This window comes from Eschscholzia californica, unplaced genomic scaffold (assembly GCF_041429995.1).
Source record: "Eschscholzia californica isolate CP2 unplaced genomic scaffold, dmEscCali1.0.p SCAF_4, whole genome shotgun sequence".
Lineage (NCBI taxonomy): Eukaryota > Viridiplantae > Streptophyta > Magnoliopsida > Ranunculales > Papaveraceae > Eschscholzia > Eschscholzia californica.
In genome coordinates, this window is record NW_028238461.1 from 53,458,103 (window position 1) to 53,484,746 (window position 26,644).

The 26,644-nt window shown below is 37.9% G+C and overlaps 4 protein-coding genes across 5 annotated transcripts; all 4 read right to left on the reverse strand.

Annotated features, from left to right (window-relative positions):
• Window positions 1-9,437: 9,437 nt before the first annotated feature.
• Window positions 9,438-11,404, reverse strand: LOC147546136 (uncharacterized). The gene is made up of 2 exons (XM_086634917.1): window positions 10,524-11,404; window positions 9,438-10,402 (listed from the first exon to the last, which is right to left on the reverse strand). The coding sequence occupies exons 1-2, from the start codon at window positions 11,308-11,310 to the stop codon at window positions 9,618-9,620; spliced, it is 1,572 nt and encodes a 523-aa protein (XP_086491043.1). The 5' UTR covers window positions 11,311-11,404; the 3' UTR covers window positions 9,438-9,617.
• A 1,769-nt stretch (window positions 11,405-13,173) lies between these two features.
• Window positions 13,174-14,904, reverse strand: LOC147546137 (uncharacterized). The gene is made up of 2 exons (XM_086634919.1): window positions 14,269-14,904; window positions 13,174-14,137 (listed from the first exon to the last, which is right to left on the reverse strand). The coding sequence occupies exons 1-2, from the start codon at window positions 14,795-14,797 to the stop codon at window positions 13,353-13,355; spliced, it is 1,314 nt and encodes a 437-aa protein (XP_086491045.1). The 5' UTR covers window positions 14,798-14,904; the 3' UTR covers window positions 13,174-13,352.
• A 3,076-nt stretch (window positions 14,905-17,980) lies between these two features.
• Window positions 17,981-19,871, reverse strand: LOC147546138 (uncharacterized). The gene is made up of 2 exons (XM_086634918.1): window positions 19,093-19,871; window positions 17,981-18,961 (listed from the first exon to the last, which is right to left on the reverse strand). Exons 1-2 carry the CDS (start codon window positions 19,790-19,792, stop codon window positions 18,177-18,179), a joined length of 1,485 nt encoding a protein of 494 aa, XP_086491044.1. The 5' UTR covers window positions 19,793-19,871; the 3' UTR covers window positions 17,981-18,176.
• Window positions 19,872-21,488: 1,617 nt separating this feature from the next.
• LOC147546139 (uncharacterized) lies at window positions 21,489-25,680 on the reverse strand. Of its 2 annotated transcripts, XM_086634921.1 has the most exons (7): window positions 25,237-25,680; window positions 23,656-23,820; window positions 23,508-23,585; window positions 23,054-23,119; window positions 22,742-22,807; window positions 22,373-22,676; window positions 21,489-22,267 (listed from the first exon to the last, which is right to left on the reverse strand). In XM_086634921.1, the coding sequence occupies exons 1-7, from the start codon at window positions 25,555-25,557 to the stop codon at window positions 21,924-21,926; spliced, it is 1,344 nt and encodes a 447-aa protein (XP_086491047.1). In that variant the 5' UTR covers window positions 25,558-25,680; the 3' UTR covers window positions 21,489-21,923. The 2 variants fall into 2 exon arrangements, with proteins under 2 accessions (XP_086491047.1, XP_086491046.1); XM_086634920.1 differs by having other exon boundaries at window positions 21,489-22,676.
• Window positions 25,681-26,644: the final 964 nt, after the last annotated feature.

The following is a 26,644-nucleotide window of genomic DNA, read 5'->3' on the forward strand; positions in this document are numbered from 1 at the left end:
ATAAAATAAAATTATCCTTAGGATATATTTGAAATTCACAAACTAATGAGGAAGACTTGTTAAGAAAAAAAAAAAGTTTCTAAAAGTCAAGCCAAAATTGTTTGAAAAGCCACCAACCATTTCACCATGACACCATATCTTCAAGTTATATCTTTATATAGAAGAAATCTACAACATCAAAAATAGGTAAACCTAATAATCATCTCTCTCTCTCATCTCTTCTCTCTCTCTAGCTCATCTTTGTTGACATTTACCTACTACCCTTGAAGGGTGCAGTTCAACTCCTCTACACCAAATTCAAAATTGAATTCAAATCAAAAGGAGTCTAAGACCTCTTCTAAAGCTTTTTATATATATATATATACACAATTAACCAAGAATATATCACAAAAATATCATAAACACAAGAAAACTTTGAAGCAACACTAATGGCGGCTACTTCAAGAAATTCAACTTCTTCCTCCAAAATTATGGGTTTATCCATAGTAATATTGTTCATATTATTGGTAAGTTCTTGTGAATCAAGGTTACTATTAAGTAATGATAACAGAGGATCATCTTCGTGGAATTCGATACAAAAGACTATGGAGAAGCCATGTGATGAGATTTATGTAGTTGGAGAAGATGAAACTTTACATTCAATTAGTGCTAAATGTGGAGACCCTTTCATTCTTGAAGAAAATCCTCAAATTGAAGAATCTGATGATGTTTTTCCTGGTTTAGTTATCAAACTTACTCCTTTTTCTTCTTCACACTAGAATTTCATCATTTATATACATGTATAAGTTTTATTTCTTTGTTTGTTGGTTATGTATAAATTTCTAAGCATCCCAAATCTATTTTGGAGATGATGATATTGAAGACTTTGAAAAGTATACATGTATATGTTTTGGAATTCATGTGGAGTAAATTTAGTATCTTTGATTATCTTTCTACTTCTTTTGTTTGACGAAAATAAATTTTATTCCGAAAGACAAAAATTATAGGGTAGTTGGTGTTGGAATCGGCACTTAGCTCAAAAGGAGCTGGACCGGTTTTTCCTTAATTTGAGGTACTTATATTCATCGGAATCTCGATCAAGACGTCTAGTTGGATTCGTCTCGTCGAGCTCTTGAATTTAGACTCAAATTTTGTCCAAATCCGATTCCGTATGAGTGAGTTATTACAAAATTCGTTTGGTATGGGTACCATTAACTCAAAACCGAGATTTTGAGTTAGTACCACATTTATGAAGGAGGAAACATTTTATTTCCTTATATAGAACCTTCCATATATTTATGGTATGTTCTTTAAAATAGAAAGGTGACTCACGTGGTTTGCACCACGCAACCACGCACGCGCACGCGCGGCGTGGGCGAATGGGCGTTTAGGGCGCATTGGGCGCTTTTGAGGCGCCCGCACGCACTTTGCACTTCGCACGTACGCATCGTCGCGAGGAGCGATTGGAGCCTTGGATTTTACGATCATAGATATGATCTGACGGTCAGGATATTTGGCGCTCTTTAAGATAGATCCGTTGATGATCTAACGGTGGGCGTTCAATGCGCGAGATCTTAATAGATCCGTTAAGATCTGACGGTCAACATGGCACCCGAAAACCAATAGACAAATATGACTGTTGGGAAGCATCCATTCTTTTCTAAGGCACCTGTCTGAAGTGTCACCAATACTTCTATAAATACCAAACAAAATCCAGCAAATAAAACACGAAAGTTTTAGCATTCAAAGTTACAAGAGCATTTAGAGTTTAAGAAGTCAAGTCACCTGTCGTTCTTACTGCTTGTTCTAAGTTCGCACGCTTTCAGAAAAACGAAGTACTCTTAGTCGTCACACTGAAAGGTACAGCCGTTGTATCCTGGGAGACAAACACCTTACTGGTTTTAGTACTAATACCAGGGTGTTCACTGTCTTAAGGAAAGAGACAACTCGACTCGGCTTTCTCTCTCTAACTTTTTATTTTATCATTGTTTTAAATTATATTAGTTTTTCTTTTCTTGTTTAATCTGTTAGAATACAGTAACACTTTTAGAATTAAAGTTATCTCTGAATTTATTTCAGAAAGACACTCTAAGGTGTATCCCTGTTTTTATTAAAACAGGAAGACCAGATTCTTGGTTTTTTCATAATACCAGTAAAACAACAATCTTAAGACAGTGAAGTTGTTTACTTTTTGTTTTTCTGGTTGAAACAAAAAATTAATTTGTTCTGTTATTTTGATTATCAGAAAATGGCAACAACCACAGAATCCGTTGTTAAGCAAGTTGGTCCAACTCACGCAGAGAAACCAGAGAAGTTTTCTGGAGTTGACTTTAAGCGTTGGCAACAAAAGATGTTGTTCTATTTGACTACTTTAGGGTTAGTCAAGTACCTATCTGAACCGAAGCCGACTCTTGAAAGGGATGGAGATGTTCAGCATGTATCTGCAATTGAAGCATGGAAGCACTCAGACTTTCTATGTAAGAATTACATTCTTAACTCACTGGAAAATGGTTTATACAATGTCTATTATGGTATAGACACGGCTAAGGAACTCTGGGAGACCTTGGCTAATAAATATAAAACTGAAACAGCAGGAGTTAAGAAATTTATAGTGGGTAGATTTCTGGATTTTAAAATGACTGATATTAAACCAGTAATGGTTCAAGTCCAGGAATTTCAACTTCTCTTACAAGAATTAAAGTCTGAGAATATGGTTGCAAATGAATCATTCCAAGTGAGGGCTATGATTGAAAAACTACCTCCATCTTGGAAGGATTTTAAGAACTACTTGAGACATAAGAACAAAGAAATGTCTCTTGAAGAAATTATCCTCAAGTTAAGAATTGAAGAGGATAGTCGTAATGCAGAAAAGAAGATAGATAAGATTGGGTCTTCTTCTGCAAAAGTCAACATGGTTGAGGGTGAATCAAACCCCAAACATAAAAGAAAAAGAATGAGGCCAGGTAAGCCATCAAAGAAAAATGACCGCTTTGATGGTACTTGTCACAATTGTGGCAAAAAGGGTCATTTTGCTAGAGATTGTCGTACTAAAAACGGCAAATTCAATAAGAACAAGAAGGCTAAAAATCAGGCCTCTCTTGTGGAAGATGAAGAACTCCAGAACCTATGTGCTTTGGTTACTGGAATGGAGGAAGAAATAGAAGAAGTAACAGAAGACCTTCAGAACCTTAATATATGTAATGTAGTTTCTGAAGTCAACTTGGTTGGTGGAAATCCAAGTGATTGGTGGGTTGATACAGGAGCCACTAAACATATTTGTGGAGACAAAAACTTGTTTTCTACATATACCAAAATTCCAGAAGGAGAAACCCTCTTTATGGGAAATGCTTCTACTACTCAAGTTGCTGGAAAAGGGAAGGTAGTTCTGAAATTCACATCAGGAAAAGAAGTTACCCTCAACGATGTATTTCATGCACCAGATATTCGTAAGAATTTGGTATCTGGTTCCTTGCTTTCAAAAAATGGGTTCAAGCTAGTATTTGAGTCTAATAATTTTGTATTAAGCAAGAGTGGTATGTATGTGGGTAAGGGTTATCTATGTGGGGGGTTATTCAAGATGAATGTAATAACTGTATCTCCAAAAATTATTAATAAAAATAATGTTGCTTATATTGTTGTTGATTCTTGTAGTATTTGGCATAAAAGACTTGGCCATGTAAATAACCATTCATTAAAGAAGTTAATGAATATGGATTTAATCCCAAGATTCGAAGTTGACACTAAAGAAAAGTGTCAAACATGTGTCGAGTCTAAATCAACAAAAACTTCATTTCATTCCATAGAAAGAAATACAGAACCATTAGATTTAATACACAGTGACATATGTGATTTAAAATTGGTTCAAACTAGAGGTGGAAAGAAATACTTTATTACTTTCATTGACGATTCTACTCGTTACTGTTATGTTTACTTACTTAGAAGTAAAGATGAAGCAGTAGAGAAGTTTGAACTTTATAAAAATGAAGTAGAAAATCAACTTAACAAAAAGATAAAAGCACTAAGAAGTGACAGAGGAGGAGAATATGAATCTCCCTTTAAAGAATTATGTGCCAAAAGTGGCATTATTCATCAAACGACAGCTCCATACACACCTCAACAAAATGGTGTAGCCGAGCGTAAAAACAGAACCTTAAAAGAGATGATGAATGCTTTGTTACTAAGTTCTGGTTTACCACAGAACTTGTGGGGGGAGGCTTTACTCACAGCAAACCATCTACTAAATAGATTGCCCCATAGAAAAACAGGAAAAATACCATATGAAATATGGAAAGAAAGGAAACCTTCTTTTAAATTCACAAAAGTGTGGGGGTGCCTTGCAAAGGTATTAGTCCCTCTTCCTAAAAGAGTCAAGATAGGACCAAAGACAATAGATTGTGTATATATAGGACCTGCTATGAATAGTGGTGCTTATAGGTTTTTAGTACACAAATCAGAAATATCAGACATTCATCCAAATACTATTTTAGAATCAAGGGATGCTGAGTTCTTTGAACACATCTTTCCTTATAAACAAAATTTGGATAAATATTCTGAAACCAGAAAACGTGATAGGGAACAAGATACCCAAATTCCAGAAACATCTCAAAGAGATAGTACGGATGAAAAAGAAAATGAGGTTGAACCTCGAAAAAGTAAAAGGATAAAGGTAGCTAAGACTTTTGGTCCTGATTTTCTCACCTATATGGTTGAGAATGAGCCTCAGACATTCACGGAAGCAATGGCTACCCCAGAAGCTCCATTCTGGAAAGAAGCTGTAAATAGTGAAATAGATTCCATTATGCAAAATCATACATGGGAAATTGTAGATCTTCCACCTGGATGTAAGCCTTTAGGTTCCAAATGGATTTTTAAAAAGAAATTAAAAACAGATGGATCCATTGACAAATACAAGGCAAGACTTGTGGCAAAAGGTTTTCGACAACGAGAAGGATTGGACTATTTCGATACCTACTCTCCGGTGAGTCGAATAACCTCTATAAGAATGTTAGTATCCTTAGCATCCTTATATAACTTGGAAATTCACCAGATGGATGTGAAAACAGCTTTTTTAAATGGGCAATTAGAAGAAGAAATCTATATGAACCAGCCTGAAGGGTTTGTGGTTCCTGGCCAAGAAAAGAAAGTCTGTAGATTAGTGAAATCACTATATGGGTTGAAACAGGCCCCAAAACAATGGCATGTTAAATTTGATAATACATTATTATCAAATGGATTCCAAATAAATGAATGTGACAAATGTGTCTATATTAAGAACACAAATAAAGGGTGTGTTATTCTGTGTCTATATGTAGATGACATGCTAATTATGGGAAATAACTTAGATGTCATCAACACTACTAAGAAAATGCTTTCTAAGAATTTCGATATGAAAGATTTAGGAAAAGCAGAAGTAATCTTGGGGATCAAACTTACTAAGACTAGTAAAGGGATAAGTTTATCTCAAACTCATTATGTAGAAAAAATATTAGAAAAATTTAGTAAACATGATCTCAAGACTGTAGTAACTCCATTAGACCCAAGTATTCATCTTATGAAGAATACTGGGAATGGAGTAAGACAATTAGAATACTCAAGGATTATAGGAAGCCTTATGTATTTAATGAATTGTACTAGACCAGACATAGCTCTTTCGGTTAGTAAACTAAGCAGATTTACTAGTAATCCAAGTAGTACTCACTGGGATGCCATAACAAGGTTGTTACGGTATTTAAGGTATACAAAGGACTATGAACTCCATTATACCAAGTACCCAGAAGTACTTGAAGGATATTGTGATGCAAATTGGATATCCGATACCGATGATACAAGATCAACCAGTGGTTATGTATTTACACTGGGAGGGGCTGCCATATCTTGGAAATCTTCTAAGCAAACTTGTATTGCTAGATCAACGATGGATTCAGAATTCATTGCTTTGGATAAAGCTGCAGAAGAAGCCGAGTGGCTTAGACAGTTTTTAGAAGATATACCAATATGGCCTAAGCCTGTGCCTGCAATCAAGATTCATTGTGATAATCAAGCTGCGATTGCTCAGGCACATAGTAAAATGTATAATGGTAAGTCTCGACACATCCGTCGAAGACATAATACCGTGAAGCAATTACTCTCTGAAGGAGTTATTACAATAGATTATGTAAAATCTAAAGAAAACCTAGCTGATACTTTCACTAAGGGACTGCCTAGAGATCTTGTAATTGCTTCATCAAGGGGAATGGGTTTACTGCCTAAAGTAAATGAGTAAAGGCATAATGAAACCCTACCTAGAAGACTGGAGATCCCACGATCTAGGTTCAAAGGGAAACTGAAGTTATATCCTGACTCGAACAAAACACTGGAAGAGAATTTTTTTTTTTTTTTTTTTTTTTCTCTTTCCCATTCCTAGGATGAAATCAGTGTTGTCTGCAATGCAGAGGTTAAGCTTACAGCTTTTAATGTGTCCGAAAAATTTAGAAATTTGTCTATAAGGAAGGTATAGCAGTGTACCTAAGTAGGAAACACCTATATGTGTGGGAATTGGTGTCGGTTCTATGAGAAGGTCGTATTAGGCTGACTTCTCTAATGCACACACGAAACTAGGAACGTTCATGACCGCAAAGAACACAACCGAGAACTTAGAACAAGTAAGGAATTAGCTGTGTGTTAATTATATTTGGCTTACAATTACCAGGACTCAGTTCAAGACTAACAGTTCACTGTTGTCCTTGTAAACCTGATAGTTATCACTAGGAAAGGTTCAAAGCTTTAAAGCCACCTTCATCCGATGCAGCGACATTCCGCGTAAGAACCACTGTCTGTCAGCATTTTAGCATAGTAAGGTCAATCAGTTTGCTGTGATTTCGAACATGTAATAATCATTCATGTGGGGGATTGTTGGAATCGGCACTTAGCTCAAAAGGAGCTGGACCGGTTTTTCCTTAATTTGAGGTACTTATATTCATCGGAATCTCGATCAAGACGTCTAGTTGGATTCGTCTCGTCGAGCTCTTGAATTTAGACTCAAATTTTGTCCAAATCCGATTCCGTATGAGTGAGTTATTACAAAATTCGTTTGGTATGGGTACCATTAACTCAAAACCGAGATTTTGAGTTAGTACCACATTTATGAAGGAGGAAACATTTTATTTCCTTATATAGAACCTTCCATATATTTATGGTATGTTCTTTAAAATAGAAAGGTGACTCACGTGGTTTGCACCACGCAAACCACGCACGCGCACGCGCGGCGTGGGCGAATGGGCGTTTAGGGCGCATTGGGCGCTTTTGAGGCGCCCGCACGCACTTTGCACTTCGCACGTACGCATCGTCGCGAGGAGCGATTGGAGCCTTGGATTTTACGATCATAGATATGATCTGACGGTCAGGATATTTGGCGCTCTTTAAGATAGATCCGTTGATGATCTAACGGTGGGCGTTCAATGCGCGAGATCTTAATAGATCCGTTAAGATCTGACGGTCAACATGGCACCCGAAAACCAATAGACAAATATGACTGTTGGGAAGCATCCATTCTTTTCTAAGGCACCTGTCTGAAGTGTCACCAATACTTCTATAAATACCAAACAAAATCCAGCAAATAAAACACGAAAGTTTTAGCATTCAAAGTTACAAGAGCATTTAGAGTTTAAGAAGTCAAGTCACCTGTCGTTCTTACTGCTTGTTCTAAGTTCGCACGCTTTCAGAAAAACGAAGTACTCTTAGTCGTCACACTGAAAGGTACAGCCGTTGTATCCTGGGAGACAAACACCTTACTGGTTTTAGTACTAATACCAGGGTGTTCACTGTCTTAAGGAAAGAGACAACTCGACTCGGCTTTCTCTCTCTAACTTTTTATTTTATCATTGTTTTAAATTATATTAGTTTTTCTTTTCTTGTTTAATCTGTTAGAATACAGTAACACTTTTAGAATTAAAGTTATCTCTGAATTTATTTCAGAAAGACACTCTAAGGTGTATCCCTGTTTTTATTAAAACAGGAAGACCAGATTCTTGGTTTTTTCATAATACCAGTAAAACAACAGTTGGTGACTCAATCTGAAACAATATTTTAAAATTAACAAATGTTAAGGGATGCTACCTATGTCAAAGGTGCCTGTGACTCGATGAGCCAAACAATTTTGGCGACTTTGGGCGGAGCAATGGGCGCCTGAATTTTATAAAGTGCATGTCTTCTAGTTATAACTACGAAAAATGTAGAACCTAAGGTAATGTGCATGATGAAAAATAAGCTGTGAAGTAGCTTGTTTGGGAGGTATTCCAACCATATTCGCATTAGGCATTTCTTTTGAAAATAGTAAGATTTGAGAACGCTGGTATATCTATTGGAAAGATATATTTATCTACATACCAAGATACAGTTTAGTTTGGAAAATGACGCTATGTCCGACACATCTTCCGACTGAATCCCTACCGGCTGACGTGTAGGGCATAGATCTAGAGAGAGAAAATTTAGACTTTTCTCTCTAGATCTATGCCCGACATGTAAGCTGGCCGGGGTTCAGCTGGGAGATGTGCCCCGGGCATAGTATCACGGCTGTTTTAGTTTACCTACTCAAAAATGAGTTTCACCTTCAACTCACTGGGGGTGCAGTTAGTAGTTATAGTGGTGGCCTATAGAACAATCCTATATGTTATTGGCGCTTTGGCGGGAAATGATCTTCCCTGAATAGATCTCCATATTCAAACCTAACAGAATTATGACAGTGGGATCCCGTCTCGATCTGATTCATCGCCTATTGGGATCCATTCTCTGACCTAATATCACCGACTTCGTCTCCATGAGTGCATAGGTATGCCCCACGAAACCCTTCCTACTCTTTTTATTCATTTTTTCCTTGGAATTGGTTTAGGTAAAAAATGTGGTTGATAATATGCGTAACAGAAATTCCTTGGAGTTTGGGATATTAGGTTGATCAGATCAAGCATTTAGATGAGCTAAACTTAATGAAACTGGGAATAGAACCCACCTATATTATCTTAATCACGTTTCCCCAATTACCAAGATTTCAAATCTTTTATTTATTACCTAAATTTGTACTATTCTTAAAAATTTGAAATAGCTCGAATGAAGGAATTTATGTTGTGTTCTTGTCGTTAAAATATATAAATTTACAGTTTTTTTACTTACCCTAATAAACGGTCTCAAAAGTTGTGTCCTTAAAAGGAAAGTGCATCTACTCCGCAATGCAGAGGTCCCAGGTTTGATACCATGGAAGTGCAAATCCAGGAATATTGAACTTGAGTATAAATAAAGTAGTTTCTGTAGACTTTAGGCCATTTAATTCCGTCAGCTTTAGGCCATTAATTTCGCCGGGTTTTAGGCGAGTAGTAATTCGGCAGTTATCGTGCTTATCACATTGTATCGATGTATCAATGCCTTTGTAACGACCATTGTAGTCTATATTCAAAAAAAAGGGGAAAAAGAATAAATACCCAAATATATAATCTTTAAGAAATTTGATTCATTTATTCCATCATTTATAGAATCAATCAGTACAAAGAGAGCACAAATAAATTGTAATGCAACATTCTAAAGTTGAAGGTCGATTTCAGTAGTGGAAGCACCTCCTAAGTGAAGTGAACCGACCTTATTTTTTTTATGATAACCATCGTGACAACTTTTTATCTCTTGCAGACCACTCCGCGCCCGTCGATTCCACTTGCACAAGTAACACTTGCATACTCTGACATCACTGAAGAAACTCCACTGCTAGAAGTGGAGGAGCTACCGGTGAAGCGAGCAACTGCACAGTCCTTGGAAAAAACACTCGAGGTGATGAACTTCGTATCGCCTCCCATTACGGGCATGGAAACACCCATCTTAACTCCACTCACGTACTCATTTCCGTAAGTTTGACCCAAAACACCATTCACGTCTTCGCTCAGTGAGTAAAACTTGAAACCAAGATCAAGATGAGCAAAGCAATCATCTTTTGTCATTCCATAGTTGTGAACTCTTGATTCTTCCTCAGTTATGGGTACAACATTGGCAGTGATCTTGAAGTTACCTTCAACTTCAACTGTGACACCATTAGTCAAGCTGGATCTAGTGATAGTGACACCTGGTACAACTTCTGATTGCCATTTGGCATATTTTGAGTCATCCAAGTAGATTGGTTGCCCATCAAAGGAGATGGCTAGACGGTCAACAGAGTCGTCCCATGTTGCTGTCTTTTGGGCACCGACGTAGATTTGGTGGTCACCAAAGAGAATACCGATGGCTTGGACCCAAGTGAAGTCTCTCTTCATGTTTTGGTTCCTCTTTCCAATGAAGTGAGCATTGATGTGGAGGTCAGAATCCGAGAGAAGGCAGAAATCACGATCTTTCTTGCCGTGGAAGTAGAAAGTAATGCCGTCACCACCGATGAATCGTGGATCCTGGCACACAGCACCTGGCTTATCACACTCTGCAAACATAATATCACCACATATACATTTAGTGGCTCGTTACTATAATTAAGATTCGTATTTTGATGAACGTCTATAGATAATGAGAACGGTCTAAAGTTAACCAATTAGTAAACTTACTGCATATGGGCTTGCAGGTTTGACAATCAACCTCACATCCACCTTGGCAGGATCTAGGACAAACATGTTCCTTGTAGTAGCAACGTGTGTACTTTGGATCCATGCACCTGGCCGTCTTTGGTGAAACACCTGATGAAGGGGTTGGAGTACTAGGAGTAGGAGTTGGCTCAGATGGTGATGTTGGAGTAGGCTCAGTAGGTGGTGTTGGAGAAACTGGGGGAGTTGGAGTAGGCTCAGTAGGTGGTGTTGGAGAAACTGGGGGAGTTGGAGTAGGCTCAGAAGGTGGCGTTGGAGAAACTGGAGGAGTAGGAGAAGGCTCAGAAGGTGGCGTTGGAGAAACTGGAGGAGTTGGAGTAGGCTCAGAAGGTGGTGTAGGGTATACTGGTGGAGTAGGAGCAGGTTCAGAAGTGGGTGTTGGTGAGACTGGAGGTGTAGGAGTAGGTTCAGATGGTGGTGTAGGATCAACTGGAGGCACAGGAGTAGGTTCTGTAGGTGGTGGTGGAGGAGCTGGATCCACATGAATTGGTGGTGGAGCATCAGTTTCCCCACCTTCATCAGGGGGAGATGGACTTTCAGGGCCACAAATAGGCTTGCAAGAGGCACACTCAACATGGCAGGAATCTGGGCAAAACTTAGGACAAACATGAGGTAAGTTGTAACAATGTTTGTACTTTTTAATCTTGCAGGTAGCATGACTTGGGTTATTGGCTATTCCTGGTGGTGTTTTCGCCTCTGCAATGACCGCCATGAGCACCATGACTGCCATTAAAATCATAACTCTCGCCATACTTAGAACTTGTTGACAATTCAGTAGCGACTCTTCTACTCACAGATTCTTTTACTAACTCTTAATAGTATCACCTGCTACTCAAACTGTGAATGAATAAAAGTTTGATCCTTTAGCCCTTCTTATAGATGTTTGGTGACCTTAATTTGTGGATCATTACTCTCTTTCAGAAACTTACGTTCTTCCCCACATGTTGATTTCATCATCTTGAAGTTAACCCCTTTTTCATCTTAGAATTAGTCAATGTACTATTGATGTTCTTACAATCAAATATCTGTTTTTTTTTGTTGTGTTCATTTGTCTTCCTTTGTCTGTCAAATAGTCAATGCTTTGTTCTTTTTGTATATTCTTACTTAGAATGCAAAGGAAGATAGTCTTTATAACCTTTTCTAGTGAATCTTAGGTTTTGGGTAAGCAATGATAGGTAACATCATTTGATCAGTTGACATTATTTAACATTAGGTTTCATCACTTAATTATCAGTTTACATGATCCATATGCATATGAAAATTCAGAAATTAATTAGCTAGTTGGCTTGAAACTTTACAGGAAATGAACTCTATCTGTATTAAAATCGAGAGGCACACCCACTTGTTTGTTGCTAACAAGGTTGTCAAAAAGTTCTTTCACAACCTTACGTTCCCCTCCACCCCCCCAACATGTTGGTTTCATCATCTTGAAGTCAACCCTTTTTCCATCTTAGGATTAGCTTTGGTTTCGATGTATTGTTGATGTTCTTTAAGTTAAATATTTCTTGTTTGTTCTCTGTATTATACGCTTGTATGTTCTTTGTCTATCAAATAGTCAAAGCTATTTTATTATATAAATTACTTAGAAAGGGAAAAAGATAGTTATTTTAATTACTTTTTGCCATGAATCTTAGTTTTTGGATAAGATAAATAAGAGTTCTTCACATGATTAGTTTACTTTGTTTAACGTTAGATTTTTGTTCACTTAATCAGTTGACTCAAAATGCATATTAAAGTTCTGAGTATTGCTAGTTGGCTTGAAACTTTGAAGGAAATGAACTCCATCTGTATTAAAATAGAGGTGCACAGTGCACTTCAAACCAAGTAATCGTTGTGTTGCTAACAAGGTTGCCAATTGGCTATTTCCTTAACTAGTAGGGGAAGTATTTTTGAAACACTGACATTTTTTTGAAGAGAAGGCCAAAGAATGACAAAATTGAGAGTCAGTTTCGTTTATATAAATCGCCTACTAAGGAAACCCACTAAAGGTGCATAAATTCATGTCAATAATTAGACATTAGAAATTGGACAAGATGAGTTGTCTTCCTATGACTGGGAAGGTCTTCATTAGTAGCTTAGCTTAGGAAGGCCTCAAAATAAACTTTTAAGAGAGTAGTCGTCTCAGAATAACACATGAGTCGAGAATTTTTCTGATGTTCGACACAATTGGCATCTGTTAAGTTCTTTGTGCTTCAAACTGATACAGAATGTAAACTATTGTCAGTAAGAATTACGTTTTACAAGTTATTCGACAGAAGAAAATCTTCTCTTGCACTGTGTATGCATAAGTTTTTTTTTTACATTGGACTCGTTTTTTCAATTACTAAAACAATGCAAACCACCCCTGAGCCGATTCTTGAATTAAAATGGCTATCCACAGAGGTTTTAATGAACTTTTAAGTTTGATGATTGAATGGATTTTATGATGTTTGAATAGTTTTGAAGTTCTTATCATTGAAAAATCACTAAGCCAACCATTATTTTATGGAAGGAAATCTTATCGGTCACTTCAATATACGTTTGTAACTAATTTTGGAGAAATATGATTAGTTTTATCATTGTTATTTATGAAAAATCTTTACTCAAGAGTTGTAAAACATGGCCTACAGTCTGATTTCTTGATCAAATTTTCATTTCAATTAAAATAGAAGTTACAAAGATAACAGAAATAAACATAAATTACGATTTAGTAGGTTGTAATGTGTTATTCAGACATTAAACTTAGTAGTTGAATTCAGTTAGCTATTGGAAGCGACTTCATTAGTGAAGTCAATCCAACCATCGTAACAATTTCTATTTCTTGCAGACCACTCCACGACCGTCAATTCCACTTGTACAAGTAAGGCTAGCATACTCTTGCATCACTGAAGAAGCTCCGTTGCTAGAGGTGGAGGATCCACCAGTGAATCGAGCAACTGAACAATCTTTGGAGAAAAGACTCGAGGTGATGAACTTCTTATCGCCTCCCATGACGGGCATGGCGACACCCATTTTCACTCCACTCACGTATTCATTTCCGTAAGTTTGACCCAGAACACCATTTACATTATCGCTCAGGGAGTGAAACTTGAAACCAAGATCAAGATGAGCAAAGCAATCTTCTTGTGTTATTCCATAGTTGTGGACTCTTGATTCTTCCTCGCTAATAGGTACAACGTTAGCAGTGATTTTGAAGTTACCTTCAACTTCAACTGTGACACCATTTGTAACACTAGACCTAGTAATAGTGACACCTGGTGCAACTTCAGATTGCCATTTGGCATATTTTGATTCATCCAAGTAGATGGGTTGCCCATCAAAGGAGAGGGCTAGACGGTCAACAGAATCGTCCCATGTTGCTGTCTTTTGGGCGCCAACGTAGATTTGGTGGTCACCGAATAGGATGCCGATGGCTTGGACCCAAGTGAAGTCTCTCTTCATATTTTGGTTCCTCTTGCCGATGAAGTGCGCATTGATGTGGAGGCTAGAATCTGAGAGAAGGCAGAAGTCACGATCTTTCTTGCCGTGGAAGTAGAAAGTAATGCCGTCACCTCCGATGAATCGTGGATCCTGGCAGACAGAGCCTGGCTTATCACACTCTGCATACAATACATCACCACATCAACAATTAGTACATAGGGTTTGGTAATTAAAATTCATTGATACCATAATTTGATGAATGTGTATAATTCATGAGGTTGACCTATAATTAATCAATTAGCAAACTTACTGCATATGGGTTTACAAGTTTTGCAGTCAACTTCACACCCACCAGGGCATGATTTAGGACAAACATGCTCCTTGTAGTAGCAATCGCTGTACTTGGGGTCCATACATCTGGCTTTCTTTGGTGAAACACCGGATGAAGGAGTAGAAGGTGGTGTTGGAGAAACTGGAGGTGTAGGAGCGGGCACAGAAGGTGGTGGCGGTGGTGGATAGTAAACCACAGGAGGAGTCGGCTCAGAAGGTGGAGTAGGGTCGGAAGGTGGAGTATCAGTGTCCCCACCTTCATCAGGGGGAGATGGACTTTCGGGGCCACAGATAGGCTTACAGGAGGCACACTCAACATGGCAGGAATCCGGGCAAAACTTAGGACAAACATGAGGTAAATTGTAACAATGTTTGTACTTTTTAATCTTACAGGTAGCATGACTTGGGTTATTGGCTATTCCTGGTGGAGTTGCTGCTTCAGCCATGACCACAACCAGTACCAAAATCAGAACAGATGCACCGCCAAGGTGCAATATAGATCGAGCCATTACCTACAAACTGGTTCGATCTACTTTACAACTATTTGCTCTGTTTCTTGAACTTGTTAAACTGATTTTTGATGATAAAGCTAGTGAACTTCTACCCCTTTATATACGACTCTTTAAATTGTCATTACCTCATGGATATACTCCTAAACGTTTGTTTACGGATCATCCAGCTGTCTAATTTATAAATTACGTTCTCTTCACATGATTTTTTTCCCCTCTAGTTGCAAGTCAACCCTTTCTTAGTTCTTAATTTATTAGTTTTGTTTTCATTTCTGTGTTTGTTTATTTTCTTTTCCTTATATGTCAAAACAGTCGAAGTGTATTCTTTATTCCCTTGCTTAGAAATGGAAAAGATTTCCAAAATAGGATTCCACCACATATACATCGAGCATACACTCTGAGGGAAGTTCCCTAACCGAATAATTGAAACTCCTGGTGAAGAGATTGCCTTAGGATTGATCAAATTTTAATTAATTCTTGCAAGAATTATCATTTTTTTGCTTTCTGTGACACCCCAAACTGTAGCAGTTATTGATAGTCCTTTTCTTTATATCCACACATACACGGGGTGACGGGTATGAGATTTTGTTCTGGCGAAGGCGCCACGAGCCAACCAAGAAGGCCTTGACTGTTATCAAACTTGAGCATGCACCTGTACCCTAGGCTTAGGACGTTCTTCAGGCGAAGACCATTACAATTGTTCTTTTTCGTGCGCATCTATCTGCCATAAGGATATTGTAGTTTGGTTCTTGAGTAACCATTGCTTATTGTGGCAAACGCCTCAAACGTGACACGCTTTAATTAACATCCGCAACTGCAGAACCAGCTATTTTTAATTCCTCTTCAGTCTTCACTCTGTTTCTGTGGTTTCGGCTCCAAATCCAGACTAAAATATAACAAGTACCCCCTTTCACCAGTACTACGACTTCATATGTAATTTGCTTAGTCTGTCAGCCATCTCTTATGTGATTGGGAAGGATATATTTAGACTTCTATAGACTGCACCCTCGTCAACTTGATGTTTTCGTGTGAGATTAGATAATTGTATAAACCCCAATGCCAACATGGGGCTTGGGAGTACCATACTGCAAATAAAAAATTATATGTTTTTTGTACTCTGGACTCAACTCTTCCTCTAACTAAAGTTGTGTCTGTTTTCTATTTTATGTAATCTAAATTGGCTGAATTGTTTTACATTTTTTTTTATAATACAACAAAATAAGATCATTTTCCCTTCTCGAAACCTCGAAAACAATTGAATTAATGATTTGTGTTTACCTCTTCTTATAACTTCGAAGAGATGTGCATCTCGAGATCTCAAAAATAGTGGAAATAATGATGTGTTTAAACTTGAAGAGATGTACATCTCGAAACCTCGAAAATAGTGGAAATAATGATTTGTGTTCAATTTTTCATAACTTCAAATAGATGAAACCTCGAAAATAGTGGAAATAATGATTTGTGTTCAATTTTTCATAACTTCAAATAGATGAAACCTCGAAAATAGTGGAAATGATGATTGGTGTTTTGTTTACCCTGGAAGAAATGTGCATCTCGAAACCTCGAAAACCGTGGAAATAATGATCTGTGTTCAATTTTGTGTTTACCCCTTCTCATAACTTGGAAGAGACCTACATCTCGAAACCTCAGAAATAGTGGAAATACTTAATTTTGTGTCAACTAGTGTCACAGAATCGTTGATTTCTTCTAAGAAACACAGAATTTTTTATTGTCCGTCAAGGGCAGCTCTATAGGGTCACGGATGACCACATCCTAGACGAATTACGAGCAACTCCACAGAAAATATGGGAACCTTACTAAGCTAGATACAGAAAAACCATCAATTCTGATGAACACAACAAGCAAATTCTGCAATTTGATAGACTAGCATGTTGGTTTCATCATCTTGAAGTCAACCCTTTTTCCATCTTAGGATTAGCTTTGGTTTCGATGTATTTGTCGATGTTTTTTAAGTTAAATATTTCTTGTTCGTTCTCTGTAGTTTATGCTTGTATGTTCTTTGTCTATCAAATAGTCAAAGCTACTTTATTATATAAATTACTTTAAGGGAAAAAGATAATTATTTTAATTACTTCTTGCCATAAATCTTAGTTTTCGGATAAGATAGATAAGATCATAAGAGTTCTTCACATGATTAGTTTCACTTTGTTTGATGTTAGATATTTTTTTCACTTAATCAGTTAATCCAAAATGCATATTAAAGTTCTAATTATTGCTAGTTGACTTGAAACTTTGAAGGAAATGAACTCTATCTGTGTTAAAATAGAGGTGCACTTCAAACCAAGTAATCTTTGTGTTGCTAACAAGGTTGTCAATCGGCTATTTCCCTAACTAGTGGGGGGAGTATTTTTAAACACTGACATTTTATTTTGAGGAGAAGCAAAGGCTGAATGGCCAAAGAATGACAAAACTGAGTCAGTTTCATTTATATAAATCACCTACTAAGGAAACCCCACTAAAGGTGCACAAATTCATGTCAATAATTAGACATAAGAAATAGAAATTGAATAAGATAGCTCCAACATAACCTTTTTTATCGGACGCCACTGGGGCACTTGTAGGACAAGATGAGTTGTCTTGCTATGACTCGGAAGGTCTTCATTAGTAGCTTAGCTTAGGAACGCCTCAAAATAAACTTTAAGAGAGTAGTCAAATCAGAATAACATAGTACTTGGCTCGAGGATCTTACTGATGTTCTACACAATTGGCATCTCTAAAATTCTTTGTGTTTCAACGTAAAGAAAATAGACTAAAAGTAGTACAAAATATAAACTATTGTGAGTAAAAATTATGTTTTACAAGTTATTCGACAGAAGAAAATCTTCACTTACACTGTGTATGCATAAATTTTTTTTTTCTTACATTAGACTCAGTTCTTCAGTTACTAGAACAATACAAGAACCACCATTTAGGCCGAGTCTTGAATTAAAATGTCTATCTGCAGAGGTTTTGATCAACTTTTATGCTTGATGGTTGAAATGGGTTTTATGATGTTTGAATAGTTTTGAAGTTCTTATCGTTGAAAAATCACTAAGCCACCCATTATTTTATGGAAGGAATCACATCATTTCAATGTATGTTTGTTACTAATTTTTGGAGAACTGTGATTAGTTTTATCGTCGTTATTTATGAAAATCTTTACTTAAGAGTTGTGAAACATGGCTTCAGTCTGATTCCTTGATAAATTTTCATTTCAATTAAAAGAGACGTTACAAAGATAACACAAATAAACATGAATTACGATTTACGAGATTGTATTCAGACATTAGACTTGGTAGTTGAATTCAGTTAGCTATTGGAAGCACCTTCGCTAGTGAAGTCGAACCAACCTTATTGTTTCGTGATCAACTAACAATTTCTATTTCTTGCAGACCACCCCACGACCGTCAATTCCACTTGTACAAGCAAGGCTAGCATACTCTTCCATCACTGAAGAAGCTCCATTGCTGGAGGTGGAGGATTCACCGGTGAACCGAGCAACTGCACAATCTTTGGAGAAAACACTCGAGGTGATGAACTTCTTATCTCCTCCCATGACGGGCATGGCGACACCCATCTTCACTCCACTCACGTATTCATTTCCGTAAGTTTGACCCAGAACACCATTTACATTATCGCTCAGGGAATAAAACTTGAAACCAAGATCAAGATGGGCAAAGCAATCTTCTTGTGTTATTCCATAGTTGTGGACTCTTGAATCTTCCTCGGTAATGGGTACAACATTAGCAGTGATCTTGAAGTTACCCTCAACTTCAACTGTGACACCATTGGTCACGCTAGACCTAGTAATAGTGACACCAGGTGCAACTTCGGATTGCCATTTGGCATGTTTTGATTCATCCAAGTAGATCGGTTGCCCATCAAAGGAAAGGGCTAGACGGTCAACAGAGTTGTCCCACGTTGCTGTCTTTTGGGCGCCAACGTAGATTTGGTGGTCACCGAATAGGATGCCAATGGCTTGGACCCAAGTGAAGTCTCTCTTCATATTTTGGTTCCTCTTGCCGATGAAGTGAGCATTGATGTGGAGGCTAGAATCTGAGAGAAGACAGAAATCACGATCTTTCTTGCCATGGAAGTAGAAAGTGATGCCGTCCCCACCAATGAATCGTGGATCCTGGCAGACAGAACCTGGCTTATCACACTCTGCGTACAATATATCACCACATTAACAATTAGTACGTAGTGTTTAGTAAGTAAGATTAATTGACACTGTAGTTTGATGACTATGTATGATTCACGAGGTTGAGCAACATTAAATCAATTAGGATACTTACTGCATATGGGTTTACAAGTTTTGCAGTCAACTTCACACCCACCAGGGCATGATTTAGGACAAACATGCTCCTTGTAGTAGCAATCGCTGTACTTGGGGTCCATACATCTGGCCTTCTTTGGTGAAACACCGGATGAAGGAGTAGAAGGTGGAGTTGGATTTGTAGGAGTAGGAGTTGGCTCAGAAGTTGGAGTAGGAGATACTGGTGGGGTGGGAGTAGGTTCTGAAGGTGGTGTTGGTGAGACCGGGGGTGTAGGTGTAGGTTCAGAAGGGGGAGTTGGCTCAGATGGAGGAGTAGGAGTTGGCTCAGATGGAGGAGTAGGAGTTGGCTCAGATGGAGGAGTAGGAGTTGGCTCAGATGGAGGAGTAGGAGCTGGTACAGAAGGCGGTGGCGGATAGTAAACCACGGGAGGTGTAGGCTCAGACGGCGGAGTATCAGTTTCCCCACCTTCATCAGGGGGAGATGGACTTTCGGGGCCACAAATGGGCTTACAAGAGGCACACTCAACATGGCAGGAATCTGGGCAAAACTTAGGACAAACATGAGGTAAGTTGTAACAATGTTTGTACTTTTTAATCTTGCAGGTAGCATGACTTGGGTTATTGGCTATTCCTGGTGGAGTTGCTGCTTCAGCCATGACCGCAACCAGCACCAAAATCAGAACGGATGCACCACCAAGGTGCAACATAGATCGAGCCATTACCTACAAACTGGTTCGATCTACTTCACAACTTTTTTCCTTTGTTTATTTCTTTAACTTGTTAGACTGATTTTTGATGATTAAGTTTGTGAACTTCCACCCCTATATATACTATTCTTTAAACTGTCATTACTTTCATGGGTATACTCCTAAAAGCTTTGTTTCCGGATCATCCAACTATCTATTCTACAGATTACGTTCTCTTCACATGATTTTTTTTCCTCTAGTTGCTAGTCAAGTAGTCAACCCTTTCTTAATTCTTAATCTATTAGCTTTGTTTTCATTTCTGTGTTTGTTTAATTCTCATTTCCTTGTATGTCAAAACAGTCAAAGTGTCTTCTTTATTCCCTTGCTTAGAAATGAAAAAGGTCTTCAAAATAGGGTTCCACACCCTTATGTACATGGCACATACACTCTGAGCGAAATAACCGAAATTCATGGTCAAGACGTGAAGTCGATAAAATGTTACCTAATTCTTGCAAGAATTATCATTTTTTTGGCTGTCACTCCCCAAATTGTTACAGTTATTCATATTGTCTCGGCTCTTTATACACGCACCTAAATCTACGGATATGGATTTTGTTCCTTATAAAGTTGTTAAGGCAGCCCAAATGGCCTTGACACTCGTCAAACTTGAGTTTGCACCTATAGTCTAGGCTCAGAACGTTCTCCCAAGGGTATCAATTTGCCATAGGGATATTGTAACTTGGTTCTTGAGTAACCGTTGCTTATTGTGGCAAACCCCAGACGTGATACGCTTTGATTAACGCAACTGCATATCAAGCTAATTTTAATTCCTCTTCACCCTGTTTTTGTGGTTTCAGTTCCAAATCCAGGCTAGAAGACAGCAAATGGCCATTTTCGCCAGTACTAAGACTTCGTATGTAATTTGCTTAGTCTGTCAGTCATCTCTTATGTGACTCCGAAGGATATATCTAGACTTCTATAGACAACAACCTCATCAACTTGATGTTTTTGTGTGAGTTTTGATAATTTTATAAACTCCACTGACGATTTAATAACGAATTATACGTTTAGCATCTTCTGTTCTTACTTTGAACTTACTTTTTCTTCAAAGTCGTGTATGTTTTTTATTTTCAACCTGAATCTAAATTTGACCGCTCTTTTTTGCCAAAAATATGACGTACTATACAAATATAAGATCATTTACCCCTTCTCATAACTTAAAAGCGATGTACATCTCGAAAATAGAGAAAATAATGATTTGTGTTTAATTTTGCGTCGAATCGTTGTTTTTCTTTAAGATCACAGAATTGTAACTTACAAGCTCACCAAATCCGTCAAGGGTAGCTCTATAGGCATCTCATTATTACTGAAGGCGCCAAGTAGAGAGATCCGTATCAAATTTTCCTTTTGAAAATCTGACGGTTGAGACGCGCCGGGCAGACTGGACCGTCCCAACAGCCCCACGGTGGGGCTGTCTACCGGGCCTCAATTGCAGACCTCACTTCGAGGCCCAGCCCCGTAACAAACCCAGGTTGGCCTGGTCCCCTCTCTAACCAGGCCAGTTCCAGACCGATAAGCACCTCCATCGTATGGATAAAGGCGCCTTCAAAACATCATCCATTTTACTTGATGACCACATCCTAGACAAATTACCAACAATTCCACAGAAAATATGGGAACCTTACAGCAAATACAGCAAAACTCAATTCTGATGAACAAAACAAGCAAATTCTGCAATTTGATGGACTAGCATTTATTCTCGAACTCGGAAGCAATAACCTGGTCATATGAGCTTTCTTCCTAGTTACAGGTTTCCTGTGTATAAGAACGGAAAATATAGTTCAACAACAAAAGAAATGGGAAAACCCCATGTAAAGATCAAACTAATTGAAACATTGCTTAGTTACTAGATAGTATTCTTGTACTCTTCTTCTTGGGCCAGTCTCAGACGACTTATGAACTCCCCTCGTCGTTAGTAGGTAGTTCTGCAGCATAGTCTACAGCTGTTCCAAGAAATAGGCCTATTGGTACAGGGTATCGAACTTGAACAAATGAATAAGCCAAGTTTTAGTATGGACTTCTTGTTTACTGTCGGACAATTGTGCAGATCCCAAGATTGGGGGTTTTATGGTTGAGACGTGAAGGTAGACAATGAGCCTAGATGTCAGCATTGAAACCTTAGTTGTCGATTTCTGTAACTCTTCAGCTTCGTGACTTCTTTTCTCCTCCTCCTAGCTTCAGCTGCCGCAGCTACGTCTACCGATGTTTTATTTGCATAGGTGTTGACTGTTGTTTGTGGGAGGGAACCTGAAACATGACTACCTTCAGTAGAAACAGTATCCTTTCTAGAATTTGAATCTTGATGGAGCTCCATGTCAGTCTTGACAGTATTCTCAGGTTTGACAGATCTGAGGAAAGATAGAACAGCAAGCCGCTCCTCGGAATTGCCACCAACATTACTCAGTAACCGGATTGAAGACTCGGGAAAGTTATCGGCACAACTTGTTTCTGTAGAACAAGAAGGATCAATTTTGACATCTCTGCACAAAGAAGATTGGTGGATCTCTATATTTCCCATTGGTTTCAAAGACAATACAGTGTCATGTAGTTTACCATCAAAATTATCATATTTTCTGTCCCCCAAATCGCTGGGGTCATGAGGATGACGGAGGAGTTGATTCGCATAATCAGGGAGAGGGAAGAACCAAGGACCTGGGAAAATATAGAAAGGAGGTTTCGGCCCATTGGTACTTGAAAGAGCAATTTGTTGCTTCTGCAGAGGTTCTTTGACAGATGACCAGATGAATGGTGTGACAGGATGGCTTTGGCATTCGGGCTGCGGGAAATCTCCTGAAGAGACGTGTGCCTTGGGCATGGTTAATGGAGTTTCCTCTGTTCTACGCTTTGTCTTAGCCATCTGCATGAGCCCACTATCAGATATGGGTATATCACAAAAGAAAAAGTTCCAACCTAGATTCTTACTTGCGACTTTAATTGCTTGTTTGTGTCCTTCAATGACTGATATTCCTTCATTATCTCCTCCTTTTTCTTCTCGTCATCAAAATGCACAAAGGTTTTCAGAAGGGATTTATAAATATAAAAAAAAGAATCACAGACCTAGTTACAAAGGAATGGATATCATGTAGTTTTATAACATCTTTCAAAAATGAGTTATTGGACATCACTTCACATTTTATATCCTAATAAAATGGGATGGGCATGGGTGGGCAATAAAGACAGCAAAGAAAAGGCTTCTCCGAAAGAACCATCAAGTTCGAAGGTAGAACCGCATACCTGCTTCATACGCTCATTATCCAACGCTAAATCGGCTGCTTTCTTGGTTAATTCTTCACACATGGCCTATAGGGAAGAGAAATTCAGAAATAAATAAATTAGGTAAAAGAACTTGCTTAATTCGAATTCGCTCCTGAGAGTTTGTAGAGCACAGACCCACATTAAGTAATCTAGTTGTACGAATTTATCAAAATATATGTTGTTTTCTCGTGGTATTTTTCTCAATGAATATGGCTCCACCTGAAACCCTCAAGGTCATGACAGAGATGAAAGTCATGAAAGCTGTCTTGCACATATTTTACAGATACATGTGTTCTCAACCTCCATACCGTAAATTGTTTCGGCAAGGTTATTAGCTGTAGGCTTCCAACGAGTATTGTTGAGTAACTAAACAGTATAGCAAGGAAATTATGACAATTGTGACCAATGCATAATGTACAATCGACTTAGTTACCTGTCTCCGACGAATTGTCTGCCTAGCTGATTCTCTATTTGCCAAAACTCTTCGTAGTCTTCTTGCTTCCTTCTCTGCCTGCAAACTAGGAGTTTCAGTATATATCATGGAGAGACCAGTAGGTACAACAAGTTTAGCATTCCTGTACCTCAGATAACGATTGTTTTGACCTTCCTCCATTCAATGGCGCACAAGTTCTGGGGGCTGTATGGTCTGTGGTAGACAAATCTGAATCTTGTTCGGCTTTTACTGTTTTGAATGTAGTACTGGGGTGTTTTTTATCCCAAGGTTGGATCTCTACTGAACGGTCTAGCTATAAAGAAAATAATTATAAATATTGTACACAAAGTATGATTTGAGATTATTAATGAAGATAATATATTTGATCACTCAAGTTACAACCCTCCGGTCCCTTGACAATTTATTCAACCCAAGGAATATATGGGGCCTGAGAAACAAAAGTACGAAGTAAATATCCATTGAAGAGTACAATCACGATATAGTCATAAGATAAATCAAATTAATTTGATGCATACACTAAGAGTATGTATAATTTACTCACTTGCATTGCCCCATAAAAGAAGAAACTACAAAGGTACCAATGACAACAGAAAGCGAGTTTCAGAACTGTTATACATACACACACACACACACACACACATATTATCGACTACAACCTGCATATGAATGTAACATGCCCTGAGACCTAATGCCTGCATCTGTTGTCTAACATTTCATTGGAACATACTGATAAATAGATAGTTTTAGTATCACTTATATCGTGCATAAAAGGGCATTTCCTATTAAGAATCAGAAAAATTCGAAAACATACAACGTACATCGGTATGAAAACTAAGCAGACAACAAACTCAAAATCCTTAGAAACGTATGTGTGTGTGTATAGTTGAAGTGTTTCAGCTGATTTCAACTTATACATTAGCAAAGACGCCAAATTACATTTTATAGGGTAGATGACTGAGTTTCATTTCGTATACCAATTGATAATGCCGGTAGTAGAGACTAACATCTGAAGTCTCCAAGATATCTGAGATACTATTGCACAAGTCTCTATTAATAATTTGAATACTCAATTATACCAAATAGAAAACTAAGATTGGGCCTAGGCGAGAAAACAACGCAAATGTTCAAATATTTGGAAGTATCTTCATATCAATATTCTTCCATAAGACCATAACATTGGTTACTCTGTGGTTATCTGAATTCTAAACCCCATAATAATGAAGCTGCCAGTGTCACTAAATTCTTAATAGAGTTCATACTTTTATTCGACATCGACCCAACAATTTGAGATAATACCTTTGTTAAATAACAAGGTATCTTCAGCAAGCCAAATTTGGACACTAACCGTAGAAGAAAAGGGAAAATGCTCAATTATTCGACATCTTGCTACCCCATTCAAGCTTCTGCCTTAATTTCTAGTACTCAACCTCTAATATCAGTCATTACTCATTAGATCGACAAGACGAAGAATGCTTCTCTCATACATATTCACTCCAAAACCATAGATTCTAATCTTCTAAAATTGATCCAAATAGAAGAAAACTAGACCAACTCCTACTAATCTACCACTAGATTCACATTGAATTTCATCACTAAAACCTACACACTAGAAAGCAACTCATATTAAACCTACCCATAAATGCAAATTAGTCTATTCTAACTAAACCAGATAGAAAACAAAGAGACGACACAAAAGTTTAAAACAAACCTGAACAAGATCCGAACAAGACTTAAACTTTGACCACTCCAAGTTCTTCCCTAGATCTTCTATACTCGTCTCTTCCTTCTTAACTCGCTTCTTTGATCTCCTCCTTTTATGACCCCACTTCCTACTATCATTAGGGTTTTCTCTCTCTAAAAGTGCTAACTCGGCAAAATCAGCAAGAGCTCTAGCCGCATCAAGCTCATTCTTCACCATCTTATCTGAATCCCATTTGGAATCAGAAATCGTAGCTGAAGCAGATGATGTACATGAATTAGAGCATCGTTTCATATCAACATTAGGGTTTTCTCTTCTTACTAACGACATCTCAATATTATCTTCTCCTCTCTTCTCCCACCGAAAGAGGAGAAAATCTAGAGAGAGAAAATCTAGAGAGAGAGAAAGAGAGACAAGTTACCAAAATCTTCTAAGTTTGCCAAGTGTAAATCCAGGTCATGATTCGACAACTCCGTTAATTATGCTGATGTATGAGATACTGCCACGTTTACATATGTCCATGTGGATAATAACTGAAACGTGGCAAACGTGAAGTTTGTTTTGAAACTCGTGGATCAGTCGTGGGCTGACAAGTGTAACGATAGGAGTGGTGGTAATTGAGGTTCATTTTGTAGGGACACCGTGGAGTTCACACACTCGACGGGAATCTAATATGGGGAGGAGTAAGGAATGCTTGGAGAATAGGAGGACCAAAACTATATTTAAATGGAAGTAGTGTCCTTATTCTAGTGAAAAGGAGTAAGCCTAAGGGGAAACAACCCTCTTGAACATTTCAATGAAAATAGTGTCCTTATTCTAGACTCTACCGGGAGGGTGATTTGGTGAATAAAGTTTGGGGGCGGTAATTATAAGGTCCAAAATGGGGAAGTTAAAGAGAATCAGACTCAATACTAAATAATAAGGCCAGCGCTTTGGGGAAAGCTAAATAGTTTCCGGGGTGTGAAATTTTAAAGGGAATATGCAAAATTTTGAAAAGTTTCCGGGGAAACATATTGATGGCGGCCATCCACCTAGTCGGCCTCTCGGCAAGACTAATAGTGGGCCTAACGGCCAGGATCCTATATTAGCATAGTTTCCAGTTTAGTATTTCAGGTTTCCATGTTTAGAGTCCTAGCAATCAAGGAAAGTATCTTTAGTAATTATCTTCTTTCTTTATTTGAGTCTATCTAGAAAAGTCTAATCTCTATATAAGAGAAGTCCGATCTGTCTTGTTAATCATTGAATTGAATTACAAAAACCCTTGATTGCAACTTCTTTATATTTATTTAAGTTTATCGTTATTTGATTATCGTTTTCTTGTTAGTTTATTTAATGGATTCTAATAGTTTTACGCTTCCGCAACAATCTACATCAGCTGGTATTCAGAGCTTCAAGAATCTGGAAACAGATAATTTTT